The sequence below is a fragment of the Procambarus clarkii genome, chromosome 47 (genome assembly GCF_040958095.1).
Source record: "Procambarus clarkii isolate CNS0578487 chromosome 47, FALCON_Pclarkii_2.0, whole genome shotgun sequence".
Taxonomy (NCBI): Eukaryota; Metazoa; Arthropoda; class Malacostraca; order Decapoda; family Cambaridae; genus Procambarus; species Procambarus clarkii.
This window is the reverse complement of record NC_091196.1, coordinates 20,246,299-20,271,203: the sequence shown is the minus strand read 5'-3', so window position 1 is coordinate 20,271,203 and position 24,905 is coordinate 20,246,299. Positions and strand designations below refer to the sequence as shown.

The 24,905-nt window shown below is 43.4% G+C and overlaps 1 protein-coding gene across 3 annotated transcripts in view; it reads left to right on the top strand.

Annotated features, from left to right (window-relative positions):
• ssh (Protein phosphatase Slingshot) overlaps positions 1-24,784 on the top strand; it is a 165,692-nt gene extending 140,908 nt beyond the window's left edge. For all 3 annotated transcript variants that reach the window (XM_045749824.2, XM_045749823.2, XM_045749826.2), the window contains 6 exons: positions 15,841-16,035; positions 16,704-16,961; positions 17,233-17,379; positions 18,024-18,207; positions 19,504-19,831; positions 20,005-24,784. In XM_045749824.2, the coding sequence (XP_045605780.2) occupies positions 15,841-16,035; positions 16,704-16,961; positions 17,233-17,379; positions 18,024-18,207; positions 19,504-19,831; positions 20,005-22,439 (3,547 nt within the window). In that variant the 3' untranslated portion in view covers positions 22,440-24,784. The remainder of the gene's footprint in view (positions 1-15,840; positions 16,036-16,703; positions 16,962-17,232; positions 17,380-18,023; positions 18,208-19,503; positions 19,832-20,004) is intronic.
• The last annotated feature ends 121 nt before the right edge of the window (positions 24,785-24,905 follow it).

Below are 24,905 nucleotides of genomic sequence, written 5' to 3'. Positions count from 1 at the left end.
TGTCAACGTTACTGGTTATTGACCAATTTCCGTTGATATTGCGACGTATAAACATTTATATTTTATTCTGTCTTTACTAGAAAGTATTATTTCATTGCCCTGTGTGTACATAGATGTGTACGTGGTTAAGAATGTGATGGTTGCAAGAAGCTGGCGTTGATAGAACGGTTGCGTGTGTTGCATACTGTATTGCGTGTGTTGCATACTGTATTGCGTGTGTTGCATACTGTATTGCGTGTGTTGCATGCTGTATTGCGTGTGTTGCATGCTGTATTGCGTGTGTTGTATACTGTATTGCGTGTGTTGCTTACTGTATTGCGTGTGTTGCTTACTGTATTGCTTTCAGTATGTTGCCAAGTGAATGGGTGTCGCCGGCTGGTAAATGCCATGGCCGCAGCCGAGGGTGTGTTTGTGGGTAGCTTTATATTGGTGGGCTTGTGTCTGGACGGTGGGGCGGCTGGTGTCTGGACGGTGGGGCGGCTGGTGTCTGGACGGTGGGGCGGCTTTGTAATATGTCTACTCTCGTGTGCTTGAAAATATCCTCACAATTAAAGCAAAGTTTCCTAGAAGTCATATGTCTTGACAAATCATTCAGTGGATTTGCGAGAGCGAGAGACAAATCATTCTTCGCGAAAGCTTGGACCAAACTCTCACAAGTCAAGCGTGGCCTCGGGCCGGGCTTGGGGAGTAGAAGAACTCCCAGAACCCCATCAAGCAGGTATTAAGCAGATGGGTTTTTTGCCACATATACATTCAGTAACCCTTCATAGTCGTATAAAACGCGAATATACCTCAGCATATTAAGAAAATGAAATTGTAGATGTGAGTAGAGTGATGGAGGTGAGGTGGGGCGTGAGGTGGGGGCGGAAGCGGTGACTAGGCGTTACGTGAGCGGTTCATCCCGTTGGTGTTTGCGGTTACTCCTGGTCCAGGTCAGTCTTAATTCTGGGTCACTGGGTATTGATTTCCTGCAGGCCAGCGACCTGTTGCTTGGTGTGTTCCAAGCGTGGCGTGAAGCGGGCACCGACCCCGGTATTGATTGTTGCTACAGGCGTCGCGATGATGCAACACAATCTTTACACTGTAATAAATGTATTATTTTCCCGGTACACACGCAACGGTGGTCGCGTTGTCTTAAGGCGGGGAAGCAACCGAGCAAGTTACAGGAGAGGGAGAGGAGGAAGACTGGGGGCGTCTGGAGGTGTTTGTGAGGGCGGCGGCCGGCCTGGTGGTGGTGCTGGTGGCGATCACTAATCAATGTAGTCCATCCGACTCATTCATTACTAGCTGTCGCATACACACAATTGAGTCATTTATCCTAGGAGCTCTACCCCATTCCAGGATACGATTGGCAACTGGACCACTCTTCCTGGCTAACTTTCAGCGGATTTTATGTTAGAATGTCTTTTGTGCACATGATCTGTCTGTGCATTGTTTTGTGTTTCATCTACATCAAAGTGCCGAGAGTGCCAGACTGTTGAGCTAGGTGCAGCGGAAAGTTGACGAGAGGTTGGTGTGAGGAGCTTGGTGCTCCCTGGCTCCTGGGAGCACCCAGGGGCTCACCTACCCAGGGGCTCACCTACCCAGGGGCGCACCTACCTAGGGGCTCACCTACCCAGGGGCTAACCTACCCAGGGGCTCACATACCCAGGGGCTAACCTACCCAGGGGCTAACCTACCCAGGGGCTCACCTACCCAGGGGCTCACGCACCTAGGGGCGCCTACAGGTCCACACCACTTCACAGTACTGGTGTTCCCCTGCCTCAAGGCTCGCTCTCAGACCAAGCACCTCCGTCGTCACTACCGAGGCGAGCGGTGTTGGTGCTGTAGGTGTGCCGGGGGGTTAAACGCAGTGTCCCTGCTGAGTGTCTTACTTACGTTTGATTAAGAACATAGGTTTGCGCAGCTGAGTGTGATGTATTGCGGTATCCGAGACGGGCGTGTGAACCTCCCTCCGCGATATTCCTGGACGTGAGGTCGCCGGCTCTCACTTCAGATCTTGAACATCAAGAAAATCTTGAGAAGATAGGCTGTTCATCTCCGGGGCTCCGACACAGCCAGGAACGTGAAGGCAGTAATGACAAACATCCAGCATACAAGAACGAATTTCACCAGCCACGCCTCTTGACTATCAGTCAAGAGTTGGGGTTGTAGCAGCGGCTTGGCTCTTCCCCCCCCCCCACCAGCGTCGTGTTTGTAGACATAAACAAAGGTAGACACACCACAAAGGCAGACACGCCACATCGTACACAAGGCCTAAAAACTTAACTGTCGTAACCCAACCTACCTAGTGCAGATCATCCTAGACTAACTAGGAAATCATCCTAGGAAACATTTGCCTATTTCTAACCTTAACTGTTACCTCCTAGCCAAATACTGTATACGATATATGGTTTTGTCAATTAGAAAATGAGCTTCGTCGAAATACATTCGTGCGATTTGACTACACCGAGAGTCAAAGGTGGAGTGAGGGGGACCCGAGTAAGGGGAGGAGCGAGCACAGAGAGGGAGGACTGAGGGGGGGGGAGACTGGGCAAGGGGTTAGTGTTGGGCAATATGAGGGGACATGGGCAGTTGGAGGAACTAGAGAATCACTGATAAAGTGACGCTGCGGTGCTCGTCGGTGGACCGAGGGCAGGGGATTCTCAGGGGCAACCGCCAAGCCATTACGACTGTATAGCACTTGTAATGGATCAGGATATAGATTTGAGATGGAGCGGGTGGAAGGAATGGTGCCTAACCGCTTGTGGATGGTCGGGGGGATTGAACGCCGACCTGCGTGAAGCGAGGCCGTCGCTCTACCGTCCAGCCTAAGTGGCTGGGCTTGGGTAGACCGAGAACAGTGGCAGTATGGTGTATTTAGTGCTGTTTGCTTTTGTAATATCTGTATAAAAAAACTCGTATGAGATAAAGAATTTGTGATGGAAACATTTATCGACTATGGCGATAGCCAAAGAAAAGGTGAGAAAGACAGGGTCCTTTAGGGGATTATATGCCTGGATCACACTCTTTATACTTAAAAGATTACAAAATAAAGTTTGTATCGTGACATAGACCTTCATCTTCCTTCACAGTGGATCTGGATGCGGTTCTGGTCTACTGCAACAAAAAAGATAGTTCGAATTACTTTTCTTTAGTCATATTTTTAATGGCTGTAATTTTAAGAAATGTTATTCCCGAGGAGCGTAGCGAGGTTGGTGGGTGAAACGACCCTACCGGCGGTGCTGCACCCAGTGGAAGTGTGGTAGTGTGAACCACTAGTGTGAGCCACTAGTGTGAGCCACTAGTGTGAGCCACTAGTGTGAACCACTAGTGTGAGCCACTAGTGTGAACCACTAGTGTGAGCCACTAGTGTGAACCACTAGTGTGAGCCACTAGTGTGAACCACTAGTGTGCGCCACTAGTGTGAACCACTAGTGTGAACCACTAGTGTGAGCCACTAGTGTGAGCCACTAGTGTGAGCCACTAGTGTGAGCCACTAGTGTGAACCACTAGTGTGAACCACTAGTGTGAGCCACTAGTGTGAACCACTAGTGTGAGCCACTAGTGTGAGCCACTAGTGTGAACCACTAGTGTGAGCCACTAGTGTGAACCACTAGTGTGAGCACGTTGCAGACGATGGCGTCGTGGCGTCTGGCTGAGAGCCCTTGACCACTCCTCCCCTCCAGGATCTTGTCTGTCTCAAGACGCACCCTCACACCTCACCCCCCTCCTTACCTCACGACCCGCCCTCATCATCATCATCCTCCTCCTCCTCCTCCTCCTCCTCCGTGCCTCGCCCTCACAAGAGTGGACCTTTGACGCCTCCTGCGCCGTGTGGACCTCTCACAACCCGTCACGCTTCAAGTCTCTGCGACGTCTTCCCACACTTCCTTGTTTACATCCGGTGTTTTAGGAGGCTGTAAGCTGTTTGTTGAATATATTGAGGCTCCGGGACCGTGGTTATTGGGTGTCGAGGGATAACTTAATTCGGCACGTCCTCTTGGACACGTGAGTGGAAGTGGAACCCTTGTGGGTGTGGGATCGCCTCCTTCAGGCATTGTCTCAGGGTAGAGAACTGTCCAAACACTAATTAAGCTCACGGAACTTCCTGTCATGATGCTCATTCAGGTCAAGTGCTCTGTGTTTTCGTGTGTTGGGAGACGGGGAGGTGGGAGACGTGGGAGGGGGGGGGGACGGGCTTGGATGACGGCGCACGATCACACGATACGGATATGAGTTGCACAACGTGACGCGTAGGTCATCACTTCTCCATCTGTCAGGTGTCACACAGCTTACTGTCATTCTCGTACCTACCTCGCCTTCTTATCTCTCTCCTTCACTGATATCCCTCTTTATATGGATATATATTTATATGGTGGCAGATATATATAATTATATATATATATATATTATATATATATATATATATATATATATATATATATATATATATATATATATATATATATATATATATATATATATATATATATATATATATATATATATATAATATACCTACCTCTCTCACTCACACACACTCACACAGTGCCCCGCCCGCGCACACAGACACTCACTCACTTTCACTCACTCACACACACACTCTCACACACTCACACACTCACACAGTGCCCCGCCCACACATACACAGTGCCCCGCCCACACATACACACACACACACGAGGGTGGTGGTGGTGGCCAGGTGTCAAGGCAGGGTCAGAGGAAAGTCCAGCACAGTGGTTGGACTGGTATACACCGCGGTATTTTGGTGCTTGTAATGTCACAGGTTATCACCAAATGACAAGTGTTGCATCAACCGTCTTGTGGACCATTGCTGAGGTTTGTGTTGAGGAGAACAGTGTGACGGCCTCGGGGGGGCTTGGCTGACACGCTTAAACCTTAACGGGGCAGGTGCCGGGGGGCGGAGCCGGGGGGGGGGGCGGGTCACACGTATTTCTTATAGCCTCCAACAACTTTCTTCTGAGGGTGGCGGATGTGACACCGCCCTAGTGGCCGTGCTGGCCGTGATCTCATCCCTCGGAGGAGCACCCCGCTACACTTTCCCTTCCGTTGTGGTCATGATCGGGAGTGGTCTTGGCGACGGAGCGCCAGGCGTCGGAGCGGATGCCTGTTCGGCTAACTGGGCCAATTAGCTAGATGTTACCTGGGGCGGCACAGGAGAGCCGCGCTCACGGCACGCATGTCTGTTAACCCCGAGTGAATGCGGAGATGGGCGGGGAGGGGGGTGGACTGATTGATGAAGATTTAGCCACCCAAGAGGTGGCACGGGCATGAATAGCCCGTAATCTTATGACTGATATCGTTGTCTTAAGTGGGTAATTAGCATCATGATCGCGACTCGTGTGGGGTTTATCATCACTTATAGCCCCGTAAGTGGTCATTGTCGTCATCACTGCGTCTTTAATGTCGTGTAAGACGGCTTAAGTGTGTGTGTGGGCCGGGACGTGATAGCGCCAGGCGTGTGGCGTGCACAACGCCAGTGAGCGGCTGCCGCGGTCTTGGAGGAAGTGTTAAGAGTTGGCGCACTTGGCGGTAAACACAACATCTCTGGTAACGATGGTAAACACACCGTCGATTAGCGTTATCACCGGTGTGTTTACATCAGATAGCGGGACACACTAGCACCACAACAGTGTTTACGTCCCCATAAGGATAAACATACATTGTCAACGTCGCTATTTCTTGGCGTTCACGGCGAGCATGTCAGAACGCGCGGAGGAGGAGCGAGTTCGGCGGGGCTTGGAGTGTGTGGGGGGGGAGGCATTGTGTTGACCCGGCCGGAGGTTGAAGGGTCACGCCCCCACCTGCCACCATGAAGTCATCCGACATATGGAAAAGTAGCGACTGGCGCCTGGAAGCATGACCGTAGTGGCCCTAGGTTATGTAGCGCTAAACCAAGAATGTTTCTTGCCTCTAATTCACCGGCAAATTCTTAGATTGGGAACAAGTGGCATAGCCTATATTTGGCATGTTGCAGATTATTAGCCAAAGGCGTGTGGGTGTGGCCCACTGTTTCTTCACTCGGGCCACCACACACACAGGTGTGGTGGCTGTGTCGTGTACTGTCTTCTGTGGGTGTGTGCATTGTGCGTGTGTGTGTAGTGTGTCTACTCACCTAGCTGTGCTTGCGGGGGTTGAGCTCTGCTCTTTCGGCCCGCCTCTCAGTGTCAATCAACTTTTTTTTTTCTCACACACACAACCAGGAAGCAGTCTGTAACAGCTGTCTTAACTCCCAGGTACCTATTTACTGCTAGGTAACAAGGGCATCAGGGTGTAAGAAACTGCCCATTTGTTTCCCGCCATCGCCGGGGATCGAACCCGGACCCCTAGGATTAAGAGTCCCAAGCGCTGTCCACTCAGCCACAGGCCCCCCCCTCCCCCCCTGTTGTGTAGTGTGTGGGGGGGGGGAGGGGGCGTGGGTTTCCTTTACAAATAAAGCCATGTCATAAATATCATTTCTCATTTTGATTATATGTAAATATTTGCATCCAGCGTTGGTGCAAAGCCTTGACGTATGAGCCTGTCAAGGATACAAATTATTGAGATTGTATTCCCAGTAGTCGCAGAGCAATTAGCCGACTTGTGGATGTTGTTGTAAGGCGCTCGTTACCTCCTTGATGGGGTTCTGGGAGATCTTCCACTCCCAGAACCCAGTTCCCACTGCAAGGCTTTACACTCCTGTTCCCACTCTTTAACGAAGTTCTAGTAGATTGGTTTACACGTTTGACGTGCTTAAGATTAGCATCTGGCAGTGAGACAGACGTTGTTTAATCACGGGGCGAGCAGGGCCGGTACCCGCATGTGGGGACTCTTCAGGACGGGAGGGAAATATGGTGGAAAGCCTGGCATGAGGCTGTACGTGACGGCTAGTCTGTCTTCCGCCACACCTAACACTTGTGGCGGCCACGGCCACACCCCGGACCTCCGCGTCACACCCTGGGGCCTCCACGCTACACCCTGGGGCCTCCACGCTACACCCTGGGGCCTCCACGCTACACCCTGGGGCCTCCACGCTACACCCTGGGGCCTCCACGCTACACCCTGGGGCCTCCACGCTACACCCTGGGGCCTCCACGCTACACCCTGGGGCCTCCACGCTACACCCTGAGGCCTCCACGCTACACCCTGGGGCTTCCACGCTACACCCTGGGGCCTCCACGCTACACCCTGGGGCCTCCACGCTACACCCTGGGGCCTCCACGCTACACCCTGGGGCCTCCACGCTACACCCTGGGGCCTCCACGCTACACCCTGGCCCTCCACGTCACATCCAAGATATGTGGCGGCAGTTGTCATACTTTGGGACACCTTACCACTCTCCCTCTCTACGGCTTCCCAAGCAGTAGAGGGAGTGTCAGTCTCTCAGAAATTTGTCAGACCAAGTACAACAATTTTCATGTGAATCCAAAAGTTAAGAACACATTTGGTGGAGCCGGGTGTTGTGGTGGCCAGATAACTCAGCCACTACTCCTTATCTAGTATTCGCCAGTGTGAGGAACAAACATTGGAGTCTTATCCTCACTACTTTCTCTCACCTTTCTTATATATTTCGGCGCCTGGGAGTGGAGGAAGACGCCAGCATGCTCAAATGGCGAACAGGACAGTGAATTCCCCCTTTTTTTATTAGGACATTACGGGCTCACCATAGCCCGTGCTACTTGGAACCTGTTCCGAGTAGCTCAATCTATAACAACATTATTAGGACATTTAGGTACATGTGCATTTGTATAGCTGCCTATATGAAGGGTAGTATATAGTGTGTCAAGGAGTATTTTAGCTCCGTGACGTTAAAAATCCCCATCACATTGGGGATTTTTAGCGATTGGTTGTCATACCATGTGATCAGTAGTCTGCCCAACTTTGGGTGCATTATGAGGATATCACCGAGAACACAAGAGCGACTAAGGTAACGGTGCTACTCAAGTCCCCGTCTCGCAGGATGGTCAGTGAGAGGTCCAACGCAGCACCAGTGATGAGAGGCCTTCCCGCCCGCCCCTCCCCAGGCCACGGATCACAACTTGTTGTTGTTGATTGGGTGCAGCTGAGTGGCGAGGCTGAGTGCGGTTGTAGGGTGAGGTGAAGGTGGACCATGAAGTGGCCGCCTGTAAACACTGGGCTCAAGGCCACGCTGCCAACCCACCCGAGGCTCCCGAGGCTGGCACCTTTCGCCTCCAGGATATTATGCGCCGCACCCTGGGAATATTACTCAGCTTGGAGGGGGCCCATCAAGGACGCGCTTTTCGTACCTCACTTAGCACCGCTAGCTCCGAGCCCAAACTACCACCACCACCACGAACAACATTCATGTATCAAAATTTGCATTTTGTTTTCCAATTTGAAGAATTCTCGCGGCTGCTTGACACCTGAACACATTATTGCAAGTAAATAAGGAGCAAGACGTGCCATAGTAGTGAGGGTAATGTGCTGTAACACCAGCAACATGCGGACAGTAACCACAGTTTACAAAGATGATAGTGACATGAACAAATCCACAAGGGTCGTGACGAGGATTCGAACCTGCGTCCGGGAGCATCCCAGACACTGCCTTAATCGACTGAGCTACGACAGGGTTAAAAGGGTTGAAACCGAAGTTCTACTGAACTTACTGTATCCCGTAGCCTCTCCGAGGCACAAACCAGGCTTTTACATGTATGATAGTGACATGTTTGTATGATAGTGACATGTTTCAGGACAAATAACATTAGCGCAGCAACGAGTATTGTGAGTGATATAACGCGCATTATGACTGATAACGTGAAGTGTTATGTGACATGGTAATGACTGAGGATTGTTACTTACCATGTTAACATTGACAGTGTCGGGCAGTTGACGGTGCTGTGTGGCAGGCAGCGCCCCACCAACTAAACTGTCCATCGTTGTTGTTGTTGTTGTTGTTAAAGGTTTAGCTACTCAGGATGAAGTGACCATGTAGCACGGACTATGGTGAGCCCGTAACCAGTCCATCGTTCTCACACAGCTTTTATCCCTAAGCAGGGAGCAGCTGTGGTCTGTGTCAACATATTGTTCACAAGTCGTGTAATCTTCCCCCTTGTACAGTCTCCAGGTCCAGGAGGACTTACATAAGCCTGTGTTTTGTCTTCATTAATCGTGCACTCAAGCTTAGCTCAATTCTCACATACATGGGATTTTCATTTATTTATTTTTATTTTTTTACCACATACGTAGCATATATGCAAACTGTATATATGCTAACCAGCATATATATATATATACATTTTCCTCTGTCCTCCATGGTGAGGGCTACATGTCTATTAAGTTGTGAGTTAGTGAACACTCAGCCTCACAAGACGATTAAAGTGGTTTTACAAGCTCAAGTTATAACATGGGAGAAGTGGCGGAGTTGCTTCATGCCCATCTCGGCCTCTCAAGTCACAACTCTGCCTCTCAAACTCCTCCTAATACGTAACAAGCATATTCCCTTTAATACTTTACATTCGTTATATATGGCATCGTCCGTTAAAAAACTGCCAAGTCTTGGGAATCAGGTTTTTGAATTTGAATTTGAGTTTAACGGTAACCAAGTGTTAGTCACTTGGGCGGTAAGGCGAGCCTTACCGCCCTCGCTGCGGTGAATGTTTTTTTTCTTCTGACACTATATCACTTTGTCTTTTCCACCCCTGTGCACTTTCTAGCTCAAATGTTTTTAGGCTGTTTTTTCCCACCATGATAATTCACTATTTTCGTTGTCATTGTGTAGCGCTGAAAACACTTGTATTGTTATAGCATGTTTTCCGCCCAGGATACGTGGCTCCTGGTGGGGGGTGGGGGGGGGGGTCGTGCTAGCCCTTTCTCTTGTTGTCTGGCCCCCTCCCCACTCCTTTCCTCTCTTCTCCCCACTCCTTTCCTCCCCAAGCCTTTCCTACCCAACTCTCTCCTCCCCACCTCTCTCCTCCCCACCTCCTCTCTACTCCTATCCTTCCTTCCCCCAGCTTACGGAAGCAGAATAATTGTGCCGTAAATTTTCTCTACTTGCCAAGAGTTAAAGAGTCTGTGACAAGGACTTGACTGTCGATGCCTCTGGCCAGGCTGTGAAGTGGTAACATCTCAGCGTCCACTCAAGAGGTGGGCAGTGAGGAGGAAGGTTGCCTGCTGGCCACAGCCACACTCACCTTGCAACGCCGACATAAGCAAGCGATGCGGCAGCGTTTATGCCGCCTGCAACGAGTCTTTAGTTGCGTCCTACATGCAAATACATCAGCTTAAATATAATCTCTGTGATTATATTTAAGCACAAGCACCCAATTTCAATTATATGCTGTATATTAATTTTTTTCAATTATATTTAAGCACCCAAGCACAAGCTGGATTATATCTCTGTGATATAATCCAGCTTGTGCTTGGGTAGCTAAAATACACATGTACTAAAAGCTTCCCTGATCATCTGACCCCTTGTGCGTTCATCACATCTCCCGTTGTGCGAGATGGTGATTTTAGGTATCACATAGGTAGGCTCTTGACAAAGTAGGTAACCCCCTTCATGTAGTCTAGGGTGGTTGGGTGATACGTGCCGCCCCTTCACAGGTGGCCCCACGCACACCCTTACGGTGGGTGGCCTATTGGATAGCCTCCTAGTGCTCAGTATTATGTGCCCCCCCCCCTCACTCCTCAGTGTTTCGTGGTACCCACAGCCAGTAGGTTCCAACATTCAGAAGCACCCACAGTGACACTGCTACCTTCACCCCAATGATCATCCACATAAGTAAAATGATAGTGATAATACAGCATACACTTTCTTGGTTCACTGTTGTTGTATCAGTAACCGAGGGAGAGAACGGCAGCGGATGTAAGAGAGATGGGAGGGGGAGGGGAATAGAACGAAGGGGGAAGATGGTGTAGAGGGAAGAGAGGGGAAGGGTGTGAAGGGGCGGGATAGGGTAGCCAGTAAGAAGAGACGCAGAGCGTGGAAAGCTAGCGTGAGAGCTGAATAAGTGCAGCGCGAGAAGCTGAGAGTGAAAGTGACGGATGAGAGAGCGAGGACTTGTGGTGAATGTGTTATCAGGTGGGTACAGTGGAGTAGGTCCCTCAGCAGGGGTAAGTGCACCTTCTTCTTGTTGTTGTTTTAGATTCCGTGCTACTCGGAACAAAAAGTTCCGAGTAGCACGGGCTATGGTGAGTCCATAGCATAACCATAAGTAGATTTAGCTACTCAGAACGAAATGTCCAAGTAACACGGGTTATATATTGAGTCCGTAAACACCGTAAGTGCAGGATTTGTGGACCTTTACCAGTGGTGGTAACTGATAGAGGTGAGGTTAATGTAGGGGGGGGGGGTTAGTGATGGGGAGGGAGGGAGGGAGCGAGCGAGGGATAGGTGTAGGGAAAGCTGGTCAGGCAGGGTGAGAGGGGACACAGCACCCGCCACTCCGCCCACCTTCCCCGGGGGGTGAAAGGTTACCTCGAGCATCACGTATTCTCCCGCAGTCGCTTGTCCTAACATTTGTTTAAATAAACACCATATAATGATACAAAATGTGTTTTCACTGGAGACATGTTGCGACATGCACATGATGTTGTCAGTATCCTCCAGGGGCGAGATTCACAAAAGCACTTACGAACCTGTACATCTTTTCTCAATCTTTGGCGGCTTTGTTTCCAATTATTAAACAGTTAATGGGCTCCGAAGCACCAGGAGGCTGTTTATAACAATAACAACAGTTGACTGGGAAATTTTCATGCTTGTTTAATAAATGTAACCAAAGCCGTCAAAGATTGAGGAATGATGTACACGTTCGTAAGTGCTTTCGTGAATCTGGCTCCAGCCCAGCCTCCTGCTTACAGTAGCGCGGTGGTCGCTCGTACAAATATAGATGTGATTAACCAATTGAAACTAGGCTTTTGTATTATTGAATTTAGACAAACCGGAAACGTTTTCTATTTATAGAAATCTAACCATCCTCGGCCTAGTACACGCTGATGCTTTATATTGCACATATATGTGCTATACTAGGCCTTCCAGTATTTAACTTTTCGGTTTAGGTTTACTTGTCGGACTATAATTGTACCAAATTCTACTTTTTATTTGTCCACCACGGCGATATTTGTTGGGTCGTCCACATGGTTACAAAAAGTAGTCTTATCAGCAGGATGGGTTGGCATTATCCTACACCTTGGAACAACTCCAAGGTAACACACCAGAGTCACTGCTTCACTTGTAGCCAAGGGACCCGAGAGCGCTCTCACACTCACTCTCACTCATTAGGAGGAGTTCCCGGCCGTGCCTGGGATAATCCCCTTCCCCCCTAGAAAAATTCACGGGAATCACACCATATATTTCACACAATAAAAATCGGCTGGGAGTGTCTTAATTGCTAATATTTCTTAATTTAACTTAGACCTACCCCGACCCATTTCATTCCCCCTACACATTTAGGTGTGGCTAGCCCAAGGCGTCTGGCTGCTAACTTTGGATAGATAGACACACAAGCAGACATTGTCTTGAAGGTATAGGATTTGAACGTGTGCGACTGGGCAGCGCAGGCTGGCGGAGGGCCGTGCTCCCTCCCACCCGTGGACACTGGTGAAAGGAACACCAGTATTTATACACAAGACATTCACTTTCGATGAATGAATCTCCTCCCACAGCCAGAAGCTCTGCGTGCCTGTGATTTACTAGTGTGGGAAGTGGTCACTGTAGAGAGAAGAATTTCCTGGTACCACGACCTACTCCTTTGATATTGTATCACCCATGTTGAGAGGAAATTGCATTGTGTAGCGCAACCCATCACCTTGCGCAAGAATTAGGAGTAAAATGGAGGCATTAGGGAAGTGGAGCCGTCCCTGGGGAACTTGTCACCGAGCTCTCGCCACGCCTCTCTCCCCCTCGCTGGCTCCACTTTCACTCCCACGTGAAATAGCCAAGTCTTTTATGTAATTTAACTTTTCATGAGAATTGTGCAAGTTCATATTGCGTGATAAACTATTTTCATGCCTTCATTTCATTGGTTGTTTTATGCTTCTCGGGTCCTCCGTCCGTAATGTTAGGATATATTACCCGCAGCTCCATTGCATTTCGACGAACTGATATCTGGCTTAGACTACCATCCTGTCAGGAGACCAGAGTTGGAAATTACAATAGTGTGGGGCCCTGTGAAGGTGCTGCTCGGACTGACGTATAATCAAATCACACTTTGACCGCAGTTGATGGTGAATTACCAGACAACGTCTTGCAGCAACGTTGACGGTGGCTGTGATGGGGGAAGCAAACACGTCTAAACGCTTTATGACTGTTAACTAGCGGCAAACACTCAGGCCTAGTGCACAGTGCATAAGTAGATTATAATCAGTATTTTAGACTATCAACTGTACAGTCTACACGCTTCCTAGGTCATGTGGCCTCGTACGTTCAGCTAGATAATCAGATGCTTTTATGGAGGAGGAATTTGTTAGTTTATTTAACCTTAAGGGAATCCCTGGCCCTGTTTTGATGTTTGTTTACCCACGCTTGTGAGTTCACGTCCGTTATGGGTACTGTGTTGTCTTGGTGTCCTCGCTCTGGGAACCCCACAACACCTCATTACTCTTCTCATCTCAGTGTTCTTGACCTGACACTTCACAACAGCAACACTTAAGAGTACATTAGTTAACTAATTGGGTGTGGTTCTTAGACCTATATAATTTATAATATTAAATCTGATAGTTATCTTCTAAACTCTGAAGGCAGGGGTGGGTTTCTTAAACTGACAACATACTCGTTTATACTGTTCGTTTGTTGAAGAATAAAACCAAGTTTTCTAGTTTTTTTTTTAATGGGAACCAATGCAACAATGAAATAAAAATTTTGGGAAGTGATTGTTGATAAGTTTGGCAACTGCGACGCTCGATATTTATTTTTGTGAAATTAACTGTAACTGGCGTCCCCTCGGGAAAGTAACGGTGTAACAATCAGTCGACGTTGATTAAGCTTTACTCGAGCATGTTTTGTTGGCCAGACCACACTAGAAGGTGAAGGGACGACGACGTTTCGGTCCGTCCTGGACCATTCTCAACCACACACTAGAAGGTGTGGTTTGGTCAACATACTTCAGCCACGTTATTGTGACTCATCGCCTGCACTCAGCATGGTTTGCTTGCTAGGAGACCACGTAGCCGCTGGTACTGCGCGTGATATTGTGTTAATAATCTCTCATCTAAAAATGGTAGTACCTATAGTTACTGTGGATGGAAGTACAACATATAGACTATTACACCTAAAAAAAAAAAAAACGTTATTTTCTATTGTGTAGCGCCCAAGAAAGAGAGCAAAACCCAAAAATTACATTCCCTAGGACTAGGGTGGAACACGAACAAGGGAACAGACTTGTAAACTTAGTACTCGGATGAACTACAGACATTATAAATACATTGTTGAGTGTCAGGGTAGTTAACAATTGGAATACATTAGGCAGTGATGTGATGGAGGCAAGATTCCATACACAGTTTTAAATGTAGATACGATAGAGCCCAATAGGCTCAGGAACCTGTACACCAGTTGAGAGGCGGGACCAAACAGGCGAAGCTCTAACTAGGTGAGTACACACAGGAAGACTAGAACTGGAAAATAGTAAAAATCGAGAACATATTAGAGTACAACAGTTAATTTTTGTATGTTCAATCAATAGTTGGTATAAGTTTGGGTGTGTGGGGGATTAGGGCGGGCGTGTGGGCTTTTCTCCCTCTACTTCAGGGCCGGTGATGGTGGCCAGTATCCTGATGGCCTTCACTACAGGATATTCTAAAGTGTGCAAGCAAGCACTAGCAAGTGTCTTGCAGTTGTTTTCTCTGCAGTTTCAACTAATATTTTGCTAAAACAATAGCCATTCATAGTGGAGATAAAGGATGTGTTTGGGTGGGTTGACGGAAGTGACAATGTTAAATAGCTTCCAAAATAATTTGGCATAACAAGTGAGGAAGGTTGTGTTAAAGGGGCGGCGTTGGTGCGTGTTGGGCCACGGAAAACATTAATATCCGTGATAGTCAGCGTTAAATGGTTATAGCAGCCAGGGAGATGGGAGTCACGTAGCTATAATGACAGGGCACACTTTTTTTTTACATATGTACGAATATTTTAGACTGTTTGAATGTGACAGGACATTTTTATGATGCACGTCTTGATTGCTTGCTCTTGTCTCTCAGGATCCATATATTATACAGTTCTGTTCCTTCACTCTGTACTCGTATCCTCTCAACCCTATACATGTTTGGTCATACTGGCTTGTCCCTTTATCATGATACTCTCCATATCAACGCCCATATATAATTTCTGAATATATATTGTAAACTAGGCCTGTTTTTTTTTAATTTTAGCTATTTTATCCATTTACCCGCAGTTCAATGATTAATGTTAAGCTGTTTGGCATATAGCCGAGCTAGAATTGCCCTAATATCGCTTATTTTGTGTGTTTAATTCCAGTGTCATATTATTTTTAGCATTCTTAAAATATTTCAATGTCCTATCAAGGCAATGTGTTGTGTCGAGGTGTGCGCGGTGCCTATTATTGGATGTGAACAAGTGCCAGCTGGGCTGACAACTGACATTAGTGAGCGTGCCAAGTGGCATCGAATAAATTCAGTGTACGGTTGTCAAGTCTAAACGAAATCACTAGTGTTCATCTTTGCTGAATATTAACTACAAATGATACTCTCACATTTACATTTGTACTAGCTAATATACAATATAGCCTAATGCACAGGTTATGATCAGATGGCTGCCGAAATTAAACAATGAAAATTTATTCTACGTAACATATTAAGTGCCTCTATCAGCATATAGAATGTTTTGTCTAGTTATCTAGTAAAATGGAAATTATACAATAACCAATTTTTGTATTCCGTTTCTAGGTCGGCTCTGCAAACTTTGCACAAGTCTAGTTCTAGAGCTCATGATTCCCACTACTTCCTGGGCGGCGTCAACCATGACTGGGTGGGGTACTATGAGCGTGGTCTGGGCTCTGACCAGTCCTGCATCAATGAGTGGAATGTCATGGACAGCCTTGAATCCAAGCGACCCTCTTCGCCAGATTCTCTTAATGACAAGTAAGCTTCTCACCTCCGCTATAACATATCATTTGTAATGGTTAAACCCCTGAGCTTTTTTTTACATTAATTATTCTAATATTTGAGATTATCGAAGCACAATATCATTTTGTTTATCACTAGATTCACTTGTGAGCTTGTGTATCACTAAATGGAATACCCGGCAGTGCCCAGGTCTCCACCTGTTTCTTATAGAAGTTGCAATATGTGCACCCACCAAACACACAACATAAACAAGTTATTTTTACTTTGTAACCACAACCATGTTACATCAATGTGTGTGATGACCAGCTGAAAATGTAAAAAAAAAACTATATGGAAAACAAACCCCCATTTATACTGAAGGTTGTTGGTTTTCACAATAGAAGGCAATCCTACATAAAGGGGCAATGGGGTCAGCCCCAACCCCACTATGACACTCCCCATACAATCACACATTATCATGGAAAGTTGCACGAGGCCAACTGCAAGTGTCTGGCCTCCAACCTCAGACAGATATTCCATTTTACAGTTAGATTGTTTATAAGAGTTCTGAAATCAAAATTATAATTCCAATTTTGTTTATACACAAATGTATTTATATGAAATTAAACTCTAAAATTAATTTTCTGGTGATTTAGTAAAAGTGTACAGTATTGTGAATTTATTTATTTTACTTCTTTTCCCAGGGAAGAAACACAGCTTCGTATTCGCAGTAAATTGAAAGAAATCATGATGAGTGTTGATATAGATGAAGTCACCTCTAAATACATACGTCAAAGGCTTGAAGAGGACTTAGCAATGAATCTTTTCAAATTTAAATCCTATATTGATCAAGAGATGCTAGTTATCTTAGGACAAATGGATGCTGCAACAGAGATCTTCCCTCATGTTTACCTAGGATCAGAGTGGAATGCTTCTAATCTAGAAGAGTTACAAAATAATGGGTAGGTATATTGTACAATTAATAATACATGCAGGAATATACTGTATAAACAATATACATATAGAGTAACTTCTTACATATACAGTAAAATATGTATTTGTTATAATTTGACTGTGATTGTATAGCACATTTGGGATGCAGTTTGAAGCTGGCAGTGTGTAAAAACTCTCTTTGCTACATAAACTTTGCTACTTTGTACTCTTCTTAAATACAGTACTCAGTACTGTATATAATTTTTAAACATTTTTCTTAATAGCTTTTTTTCTTATCAGGGTGGGTTACATCCTCAATGTAACCAAGGAGATAGACAACTTTTACCCTGGAACATTTGACTACCTCAACATTCGTGTGTATGATGATGAGAAGACGGAGCTCCTCAAGCACTGGAACAGTACCTTCAAATATATTTCAGAAGTCAAGTGAGTATCAAAGATTGTAAATTTTATTATTACAGTATTTATGGCTTGTATACTGTTTGTATAAAATTGTACAAGTTGAATAAGGCCAGTTAGTCACTGATTTCTGATTTTTATTAAATATTACTTAGTACTTAGGGCAATGGTCTTGGTGTGTACAAAAGTCAAGGATGGCATGGTAGCTGCCCACTTACACACCTGGGCCAGGTGTGTAAGTAAGTCTTTTAGTTTAAAAAACCCGAGTGCTAAAAAGAATTAGTTAATACGGGCCAACTTAGTTACTTATGATTAAATTTAAACACATTTTGATTAGATATATAAAAACCCAGCTCGGGTGGGTTGGGTTTTAAGAAAAAACTTTTTTTAACCAACCCTGGCAGAAAATGCAGTTAATGACGTATTTTGGTTAATATCTCATGAAGAAACTTGACTGTGATGTCATTTTATATATTTACTTTAGTGTCTGTTCATGCCATAGTTTTTTCAAAATTAAATAGATAATTGTTTCCACTTGGAACACACATACATAACTTGCTAAAGTAACTTAGAACTGGCAACCTTACTTTAGTGCTTTAAAATAGTAATGATGAAACTTTCATATATGGGTAAATTTCTGTAATAACATATTGGTATTTTTTTATGTACAGAAATAAAAAATCCAAGGTTTTAGTGCACTGTAAGATGGGAATCAGCCGGTCGGCATCAGTAGTGATTGCTTATGCCATGAAGGCCTTCAATATGAGTCTAGAAGAAGCTCTTGCTCTTGTAAAGAAGAAGAGGACTTGCATCAAACCAAATCAAGCATTTTGCAGCCAACTTAAAACTTATGAGGTTAGTTTTGTTGTATTAATATGTGATCCAATATTGTCATAAACAGTATTTTAAGCAAATGTGTTTGCCAATCTGAAATGAGGGTCATGTATGACTATCATACCCTGGCCATGTATGGCCATCATACCCTGGCCATGTATGGCCAGTCATGTATGAAGTACACTTGAAAAGTTTATGAAGTGCAAAGAAAGTCTTGAATGAATGTGTTTTGTAGCTACCAAGTGGACAGATGTTGATACCCTTTGATATATTTTTTTGTGCATTGTACGTAATTGAGGTTCTCAATTATTATAGTTGAATTTGAGCATGGGGCCCAGCACTAGGCTACAGGGCCAAATTCAATAATTTATTACAAGGTATACATGTTTGCAAGGTGTGTCTACTATACCTTGTAGTTGTGCGAAGTATAAGTAGGTAAAACATCTCAAAACCTAGATGCAGGAATATACTGTATAAATAAGAGCATGGCTGCCAAGTCAATAACACCAACAATGTTTGCCACCCTAGGAACCAGGAGTAACATCTCGTGAATTCCAGATATGCCAGATTAAGTTTCACTGGATAATTTGCTGTTTAAAATGTCAGTATTTGTTTACAGTTACAGTATCTTGTAAAATATCTAAAAGAAGCCATACAGTATAGGGAAAATATTTATGAATTAAAAAATATATACCAAGACAAGTCCACTTCCTGATCTTCTGCACTAGTGCACTAAAATTGGTGTTACAAAAAAAGTGAAGGATCTAGAAGTGAATATTTCTGTAACTGTGTTCCTTTTTGCTCTTCTTTTCCTTCTCCAGAGTCTGACTGATGTACATTGCTGGGGTTCAATTCTTAGTAGTCATTTCTCGGCTTTATTTTGAAAGTTGTCCAAGTTCTCTGGCAACCCAACTGTCAAAAGTTATTGTACCTATATAGCTACAATGGAATGCACAAAATATAGTCTGTTGCACAAAATTAAATGTTGTATACTGTTGGAATTTTAAAGGACAAAAAAAAATGAATCAGAATAACCATAAACCTATCCTAACAAGTACTAGGCTTAAATAAGTAATCCTAGGCTAACATGTGCAATATTAGGCATAAGCACATGTACTAGCTGTACAAGAGTATATTGTACTACCATCCATAATGATAGGCAATCATTTTTGGATGAGTCTTCCTGGCTTGGCTCCTTCTTTTGATTATCACTGCCATCCAAAAGTAATTTTGTGATGAATAATTTTTATTAGGTAATGCTAGTGGATGAAAGTTTTACACATACCCACATAATAAAAAGTTCATTTATTTTTTCAGGGGATTCTTGATGCTAGCAGACAGCGACACAATATTTTGTGGCGGAGTAAGTCTGAAACAAACCTCAAGTCAGCTTCAGCACAGGCTAACAAACCAAATGTCAGATATCACAATAACAGTCTAAATGATGATGTTGATCATGGTAACAACATTGAAAATAGACGAAAAAGTACAGAACGGATGACATTTGAATCTACATCCAATTCTCTGAGCATTTGTGTTCCTACACCTTGTAATTTGCCTAATAATGACCAGAATAGACGACCAAAATCATGGTCGCCTGATGACCACACTGCTGGCCTGTTATTTCCACAAAATATGGAAGAAGGTAAGATGATTGTTTTGAATATTTAAAGTGTTATTTTTTCATATTAAATATAAGATGTACTGCATATTGAAGAGTTTTATTTTTAAACCGTTATAAAAATTATAAAATAATATACATAAGATTAAGTCTTAGTTTACAAGAATCTCAATACATTTTAGCATCTTAAATTTCAGGTGGAAATGATTTAGGAGATTCATGGCGGCTCTCCCAATCACTCAATGTACAGTCATGGCGAGCCCATGTAACATTGCAACAAAGGGATCTTCGGGATATGAGTGTTGAAGGTTCAACAAAAGACCAAAGTGAAGTATCTTTATCTGTAGTAGAAGCACTCAATCCATTGTTCACCGACAGCCCTACTGGAAGTACCATTAATGAAGTTTCTGCACTACAATTATCTTCTTCAGTTAAAGATAGGATTAATGAATTTGAAAATGTACAAAGTAGTAATCAAATTGGTAAAAAAACACAAAATGTAAAAAAAGGCGATACAATACAGATACAGAATACAATCACATCTAGTGATGATTTCAGTAACCATTCAAGCACTGCTGAGTTAGATAAAGTCATTGAAACTTTACTTGCACCAGGTGAAGACTTACAGGGTAGTGAACCAGTTGTTTCCCAGACTAAGCCAGCTGCTCAGAAACTTCAGGCTGTGTTAGTTCCATCCCAGATATGGCAAGAGGAAAAGAGTGAAGTGGAGGAGAGTATGGATACAACAGAGAGTCCTGTAGGTGTGCCTAAAGAATCAATTACATGGCCTGCAGGCATTGTGAAGAGACAAAAACAAGATTTTGAGGAAAAGGTAAAAATGAATGATACTAAATCTGGTCCAGATAAAGAGGGCGACTTGCCACTATCAAGACAAAGTTCATCTGGTTCCTTGAGTGGTCAGTTGCAAAAAGTGGAAATAGTCAGATCACCAAGTTATGGACGTCAAGACTCTGTAGGTTCAGACACTGTTAAGAGAGATGACCCCTTCTCTGTAAAACTTGATAAGGTGTTTGACAGAGAGGAAAGAAAGCAGCAAAGATTAAGTGCCATTATCCCTTATGGAGTTGATATAAAAGACACTCCATCACGCAATAGTTCATGGGGATCATTTGATAGTGCTGTGGTTCTAGCAGATAGAGATACACCTTCTAGACAAAGCTCTTGGGGATCCTGTGATACAAGAGGAACAGTAGGTACTATACCTTCCAGGAATAGTTCCTTTGGACCATTTGATATAAAGCAACAGCCTCTTAGAGAAAATTTAGAAATATTAGTACCAAATAGTAGTTTAACAGAAACTTACTTTGAGAAAGATCCAGGGCCATTCTCACCAGGAACTATCAGAAGAAACAAAGGCAGAAGTTCTGATATGAAAGATGGATTAGTTGGCGATAAAATAATATCAAATGAAATGGAATATTTAGAAGATGGTGCAATTGAAGATGCCTCTCATTGCAGGCCTGTAACAAATTTAAAGGCATATGGACCAGCTCCTTATAAAAGTCCAACTGAAAGGGTTGCTCCTATGGAATTGACTGATGAAGGCATGGAGGAAAATTCAGAGAGTTTCTTAGACCACCACCAGAGCACACCTACATTAAATATTTGCATTCCAGATAGTACAAATCCCTTAGCCCTAACCAGATCACAGCCTAATATATCATGCACAACTATATCTCTGACACAGGGAATAATTCCGCTATCTTCTAATATAGAGTTACCTAAAAATGATGTCTTAAATATTAATGAAAGATGTTCTCTAACTGAAGAGATTCCAGTGCCTGGAACTGTGAAACAACACACAGAACTTCTAGAAAGTAAAAGTCAAGAAGGAACTCCTGCAGAATTAAGAAAGACCCAAGAGAAGCTTCTTTCGCCATCCTATACTCGCTCCCAAAGCTATTGTGACCTAAAATTGGAAAAAACAGAAGTCAATCTACCCAATAACCTTGGTCGTAGTTTTTCAGAAAAAAGAGCGAAATTTGAGGGACAGGTTGAAGGTGAAACTGAAGGGGGTAAGGTTAAGAAAATTACTAAAGCCTTGGAACAGAAGGAAGATGACAAAATAAAACAATTTAGAATGAAAGGCATTAGAAAGAGATCTCACAGTTTAGAACGCCTGAGTACATCACCTACTTCACCAGGTTGCTCTTCAAGGCAGTTGTTAGAACAATTATTAGTTCAAACAGAAGCAGATGTAAGGGACCTTGAAAAAGTTAATTCTGAAGAAATTTGTGTTAAAAGTCTTGTAGTCAAATTTGAAGATCCTCAAGAACAGAGGCTGCCTAAAGTTCAAACAAGAAGTGTAAGAGCAAATTCTGACAGTTCCACACCTGACAAGTTCCTACCACCTGTACCTCAACGTAAATCCAGTTTAGACTATAATTTTAAGCCAACTCTCCGAGCACAGTCCCAACCTCCACAGACTCCAGCGAGACAAATGACTCCAGGAGGCAGTTTATCCCCTACAGTGATGCCACCTCATAAACCTCCACCAGGAGGAAGAGGCCAAGCATGTGGAACAGAAGTACGGCAAAAGAAACAGCAAGGCAAGACTCACCCTCTAACTAAATTAACGAGGACAAATAGGGAGAATTATCATACTATGTAAAGTGATATTAATTTTACCACTACTACATTGAGGATGCTGATATTTAGGCTTCCATCTTTGAAAACCACCTTGTGATATGTAGATTAAGGATAACCTTTGCCACTTTCAGATGAGGTACAGATGCCCAGCTGCAGGATGTGCAGATATAATGTTGAATCTCATATAAAGAGATAACTGTCAGTGGCTATCAACTTCCAGATCACTAACTCCTGTGCCTCTAAGTAGAACACATCTGCTGGTTCATGGGAGAAGACATTTCGATTTAAATATACTGTAAAATCTCCCATCAGTTTAAATTAAATGTTTCACTTACCCATGAACTGCGGAGTAGCTATGTGGTTCTTCCTGGTATCTTGTATACACATTGCTAGTCGTGAGAGTAGGACCATAATTCAGGATAAAGTGTGTGCTGTATGGATATGACGTAGGCAGAAATTCTGAAGCCTCACCTCTTAATACGACAATGACTACATTTATGTGGCAGTTGCTTAATATAAATAGCTTTGAATTTTGTTGCACATTTTAAATTTGATTGTCCTTAAATTTATGGAAATATAATTGTTAATCATGCCAATATATTGAGGCACTACACTAAGATCTTTTTGGCATTTGCATAGCCATTCTGTGTTGCTTCAGAATTCAGATACTGTAGTAATAATTACATCCTACGTTTTTCTTCCATGTTGTGGAGATTCATTTCTGATGTGCAACTTCTTAGTAGTAAACAACTTGTGATTTCCACTAAGGTGTGCTAGTCCCCACTGCTATATCTATTTTCTAGTCTATCTGAACACTTGTAATCCCTTTCTACTAAATGTTAAAAATATTTGGAGTCTGTCTTTTTCCATGACAACTCAAGTGTGTGGCATCTATTTTCAAAATTTGTCATTCATCGCTGTATTTACCTCGTATTGCATTGTGTGAAAAATATACCTGTGCTTGTTGGCCACCGGGTAATAGTATATGGTGTTTGAATATTTTTTATTTTTTTTTTTTTTTTTATTGAATATGATTTCATAGACAGGTCCCTTCAGTATCTAGTGTCATAGATATGTGATTGTGATGTCCCAGCTTATTCAAGGTGTGTTAAGAATTTGACAGATTGACATTTTATAGCAAATGTTGTAATTTTCTATTTGTATAAAAACATACTGTAGCAAATTATAAAGCACAATGTTCAATCGTCTCTCTTTCAACTAATTTGTAGCTGGTGTCAGTAGACATTCCTCCTTTTTGCTCAATTATGATGACTTGCATTGATTGTGTCATCCTTATGTCTTATTGTTATGTTTGTGAATGTATACTAGACCAGTTAATGTTTTTGTTATTACAACAACTGAATTTTACAATACCTAAAATTATGCCTAGACCAATCACTTATCACCCATTATTTTCTCATTGTGAGTTCATGTTAAATCACAAGGCTAAATGAAACTGAAGTTGTAAATACTGTATGTGATTGTGTGCTTTGTATTGTAACGAATGTATTGAGTATGTGATGATATAGTTTGTATTGTGAAGGATGTATGAGACAAGATGTGACCCAGGCCAGCTGTTCCCAGTGTTGCCATTGTTACAGCAAGCTGTACACTAATATTTGTGTCATCCAGGGTTAGGTTGAACAGGTACTTGATTTTCTAGGACACTAAACAGCTGTTGTGGTATTTGCACTAGTAATTTAGCATTTTATGTACAGTATTGAAAGAAATTTAAAATTTCAAAATAATTTAAAGCAATGTCAGCCAGGAAATAAGGGTGTCCATTTTTTTTTATGGTTGCTGCACAAGTCTACAAGACAGTAGTTTTCCAAAGGGCATTCACACCCTTTCAAAAACAATTTTTTTTACTTTTTGAAATGTATGAATTTAGTAAAATTTGATGATTTGGTGAGTTTCTCTGACATTGCAATATGTTACTAGTACTATATAGTGAACTTGGTTTGCTGCAAGTCAGTAACTTGGGTTAACCTTACATTTGAAGACGGCAATTATGTAAATAATGCACAATTTTAATGTGGGTTAGTTCAGAAAAATGCAGACTTTGCTATCTAAATTTTTCAAGACTATTAGCCAGAATAGCTGACTTGTGTTGAAATCAACTGTCCTAGATAATCAGCACTCTAGGCTCTCCTGTTCTGAATGAAGGTGGTTGTGTGTACCCTCTTCACTGTCATTTACTTGCAGCCTTTATAGCGACTGTAAATATTCTCCAGTTGTAACTTCCTCCTTGTCATAATGATATTGGTGATTTACAATGTAATTTATGTATAACAGTGGTGTGCTATATTTTGTATATAATTTGTACAAGAATCTAATTTATGATAATAAAATAAACTTTAAACTGTTTTCTTTCATTTTCTTTTACCTTTTGAGTCAAATTAAGGGATAATTAAGTTATATAAAAGAATTGCATAGGCTGAACATAATATAAATGTAGGGATTGAATCAAGTTGACAAAAATTGACTT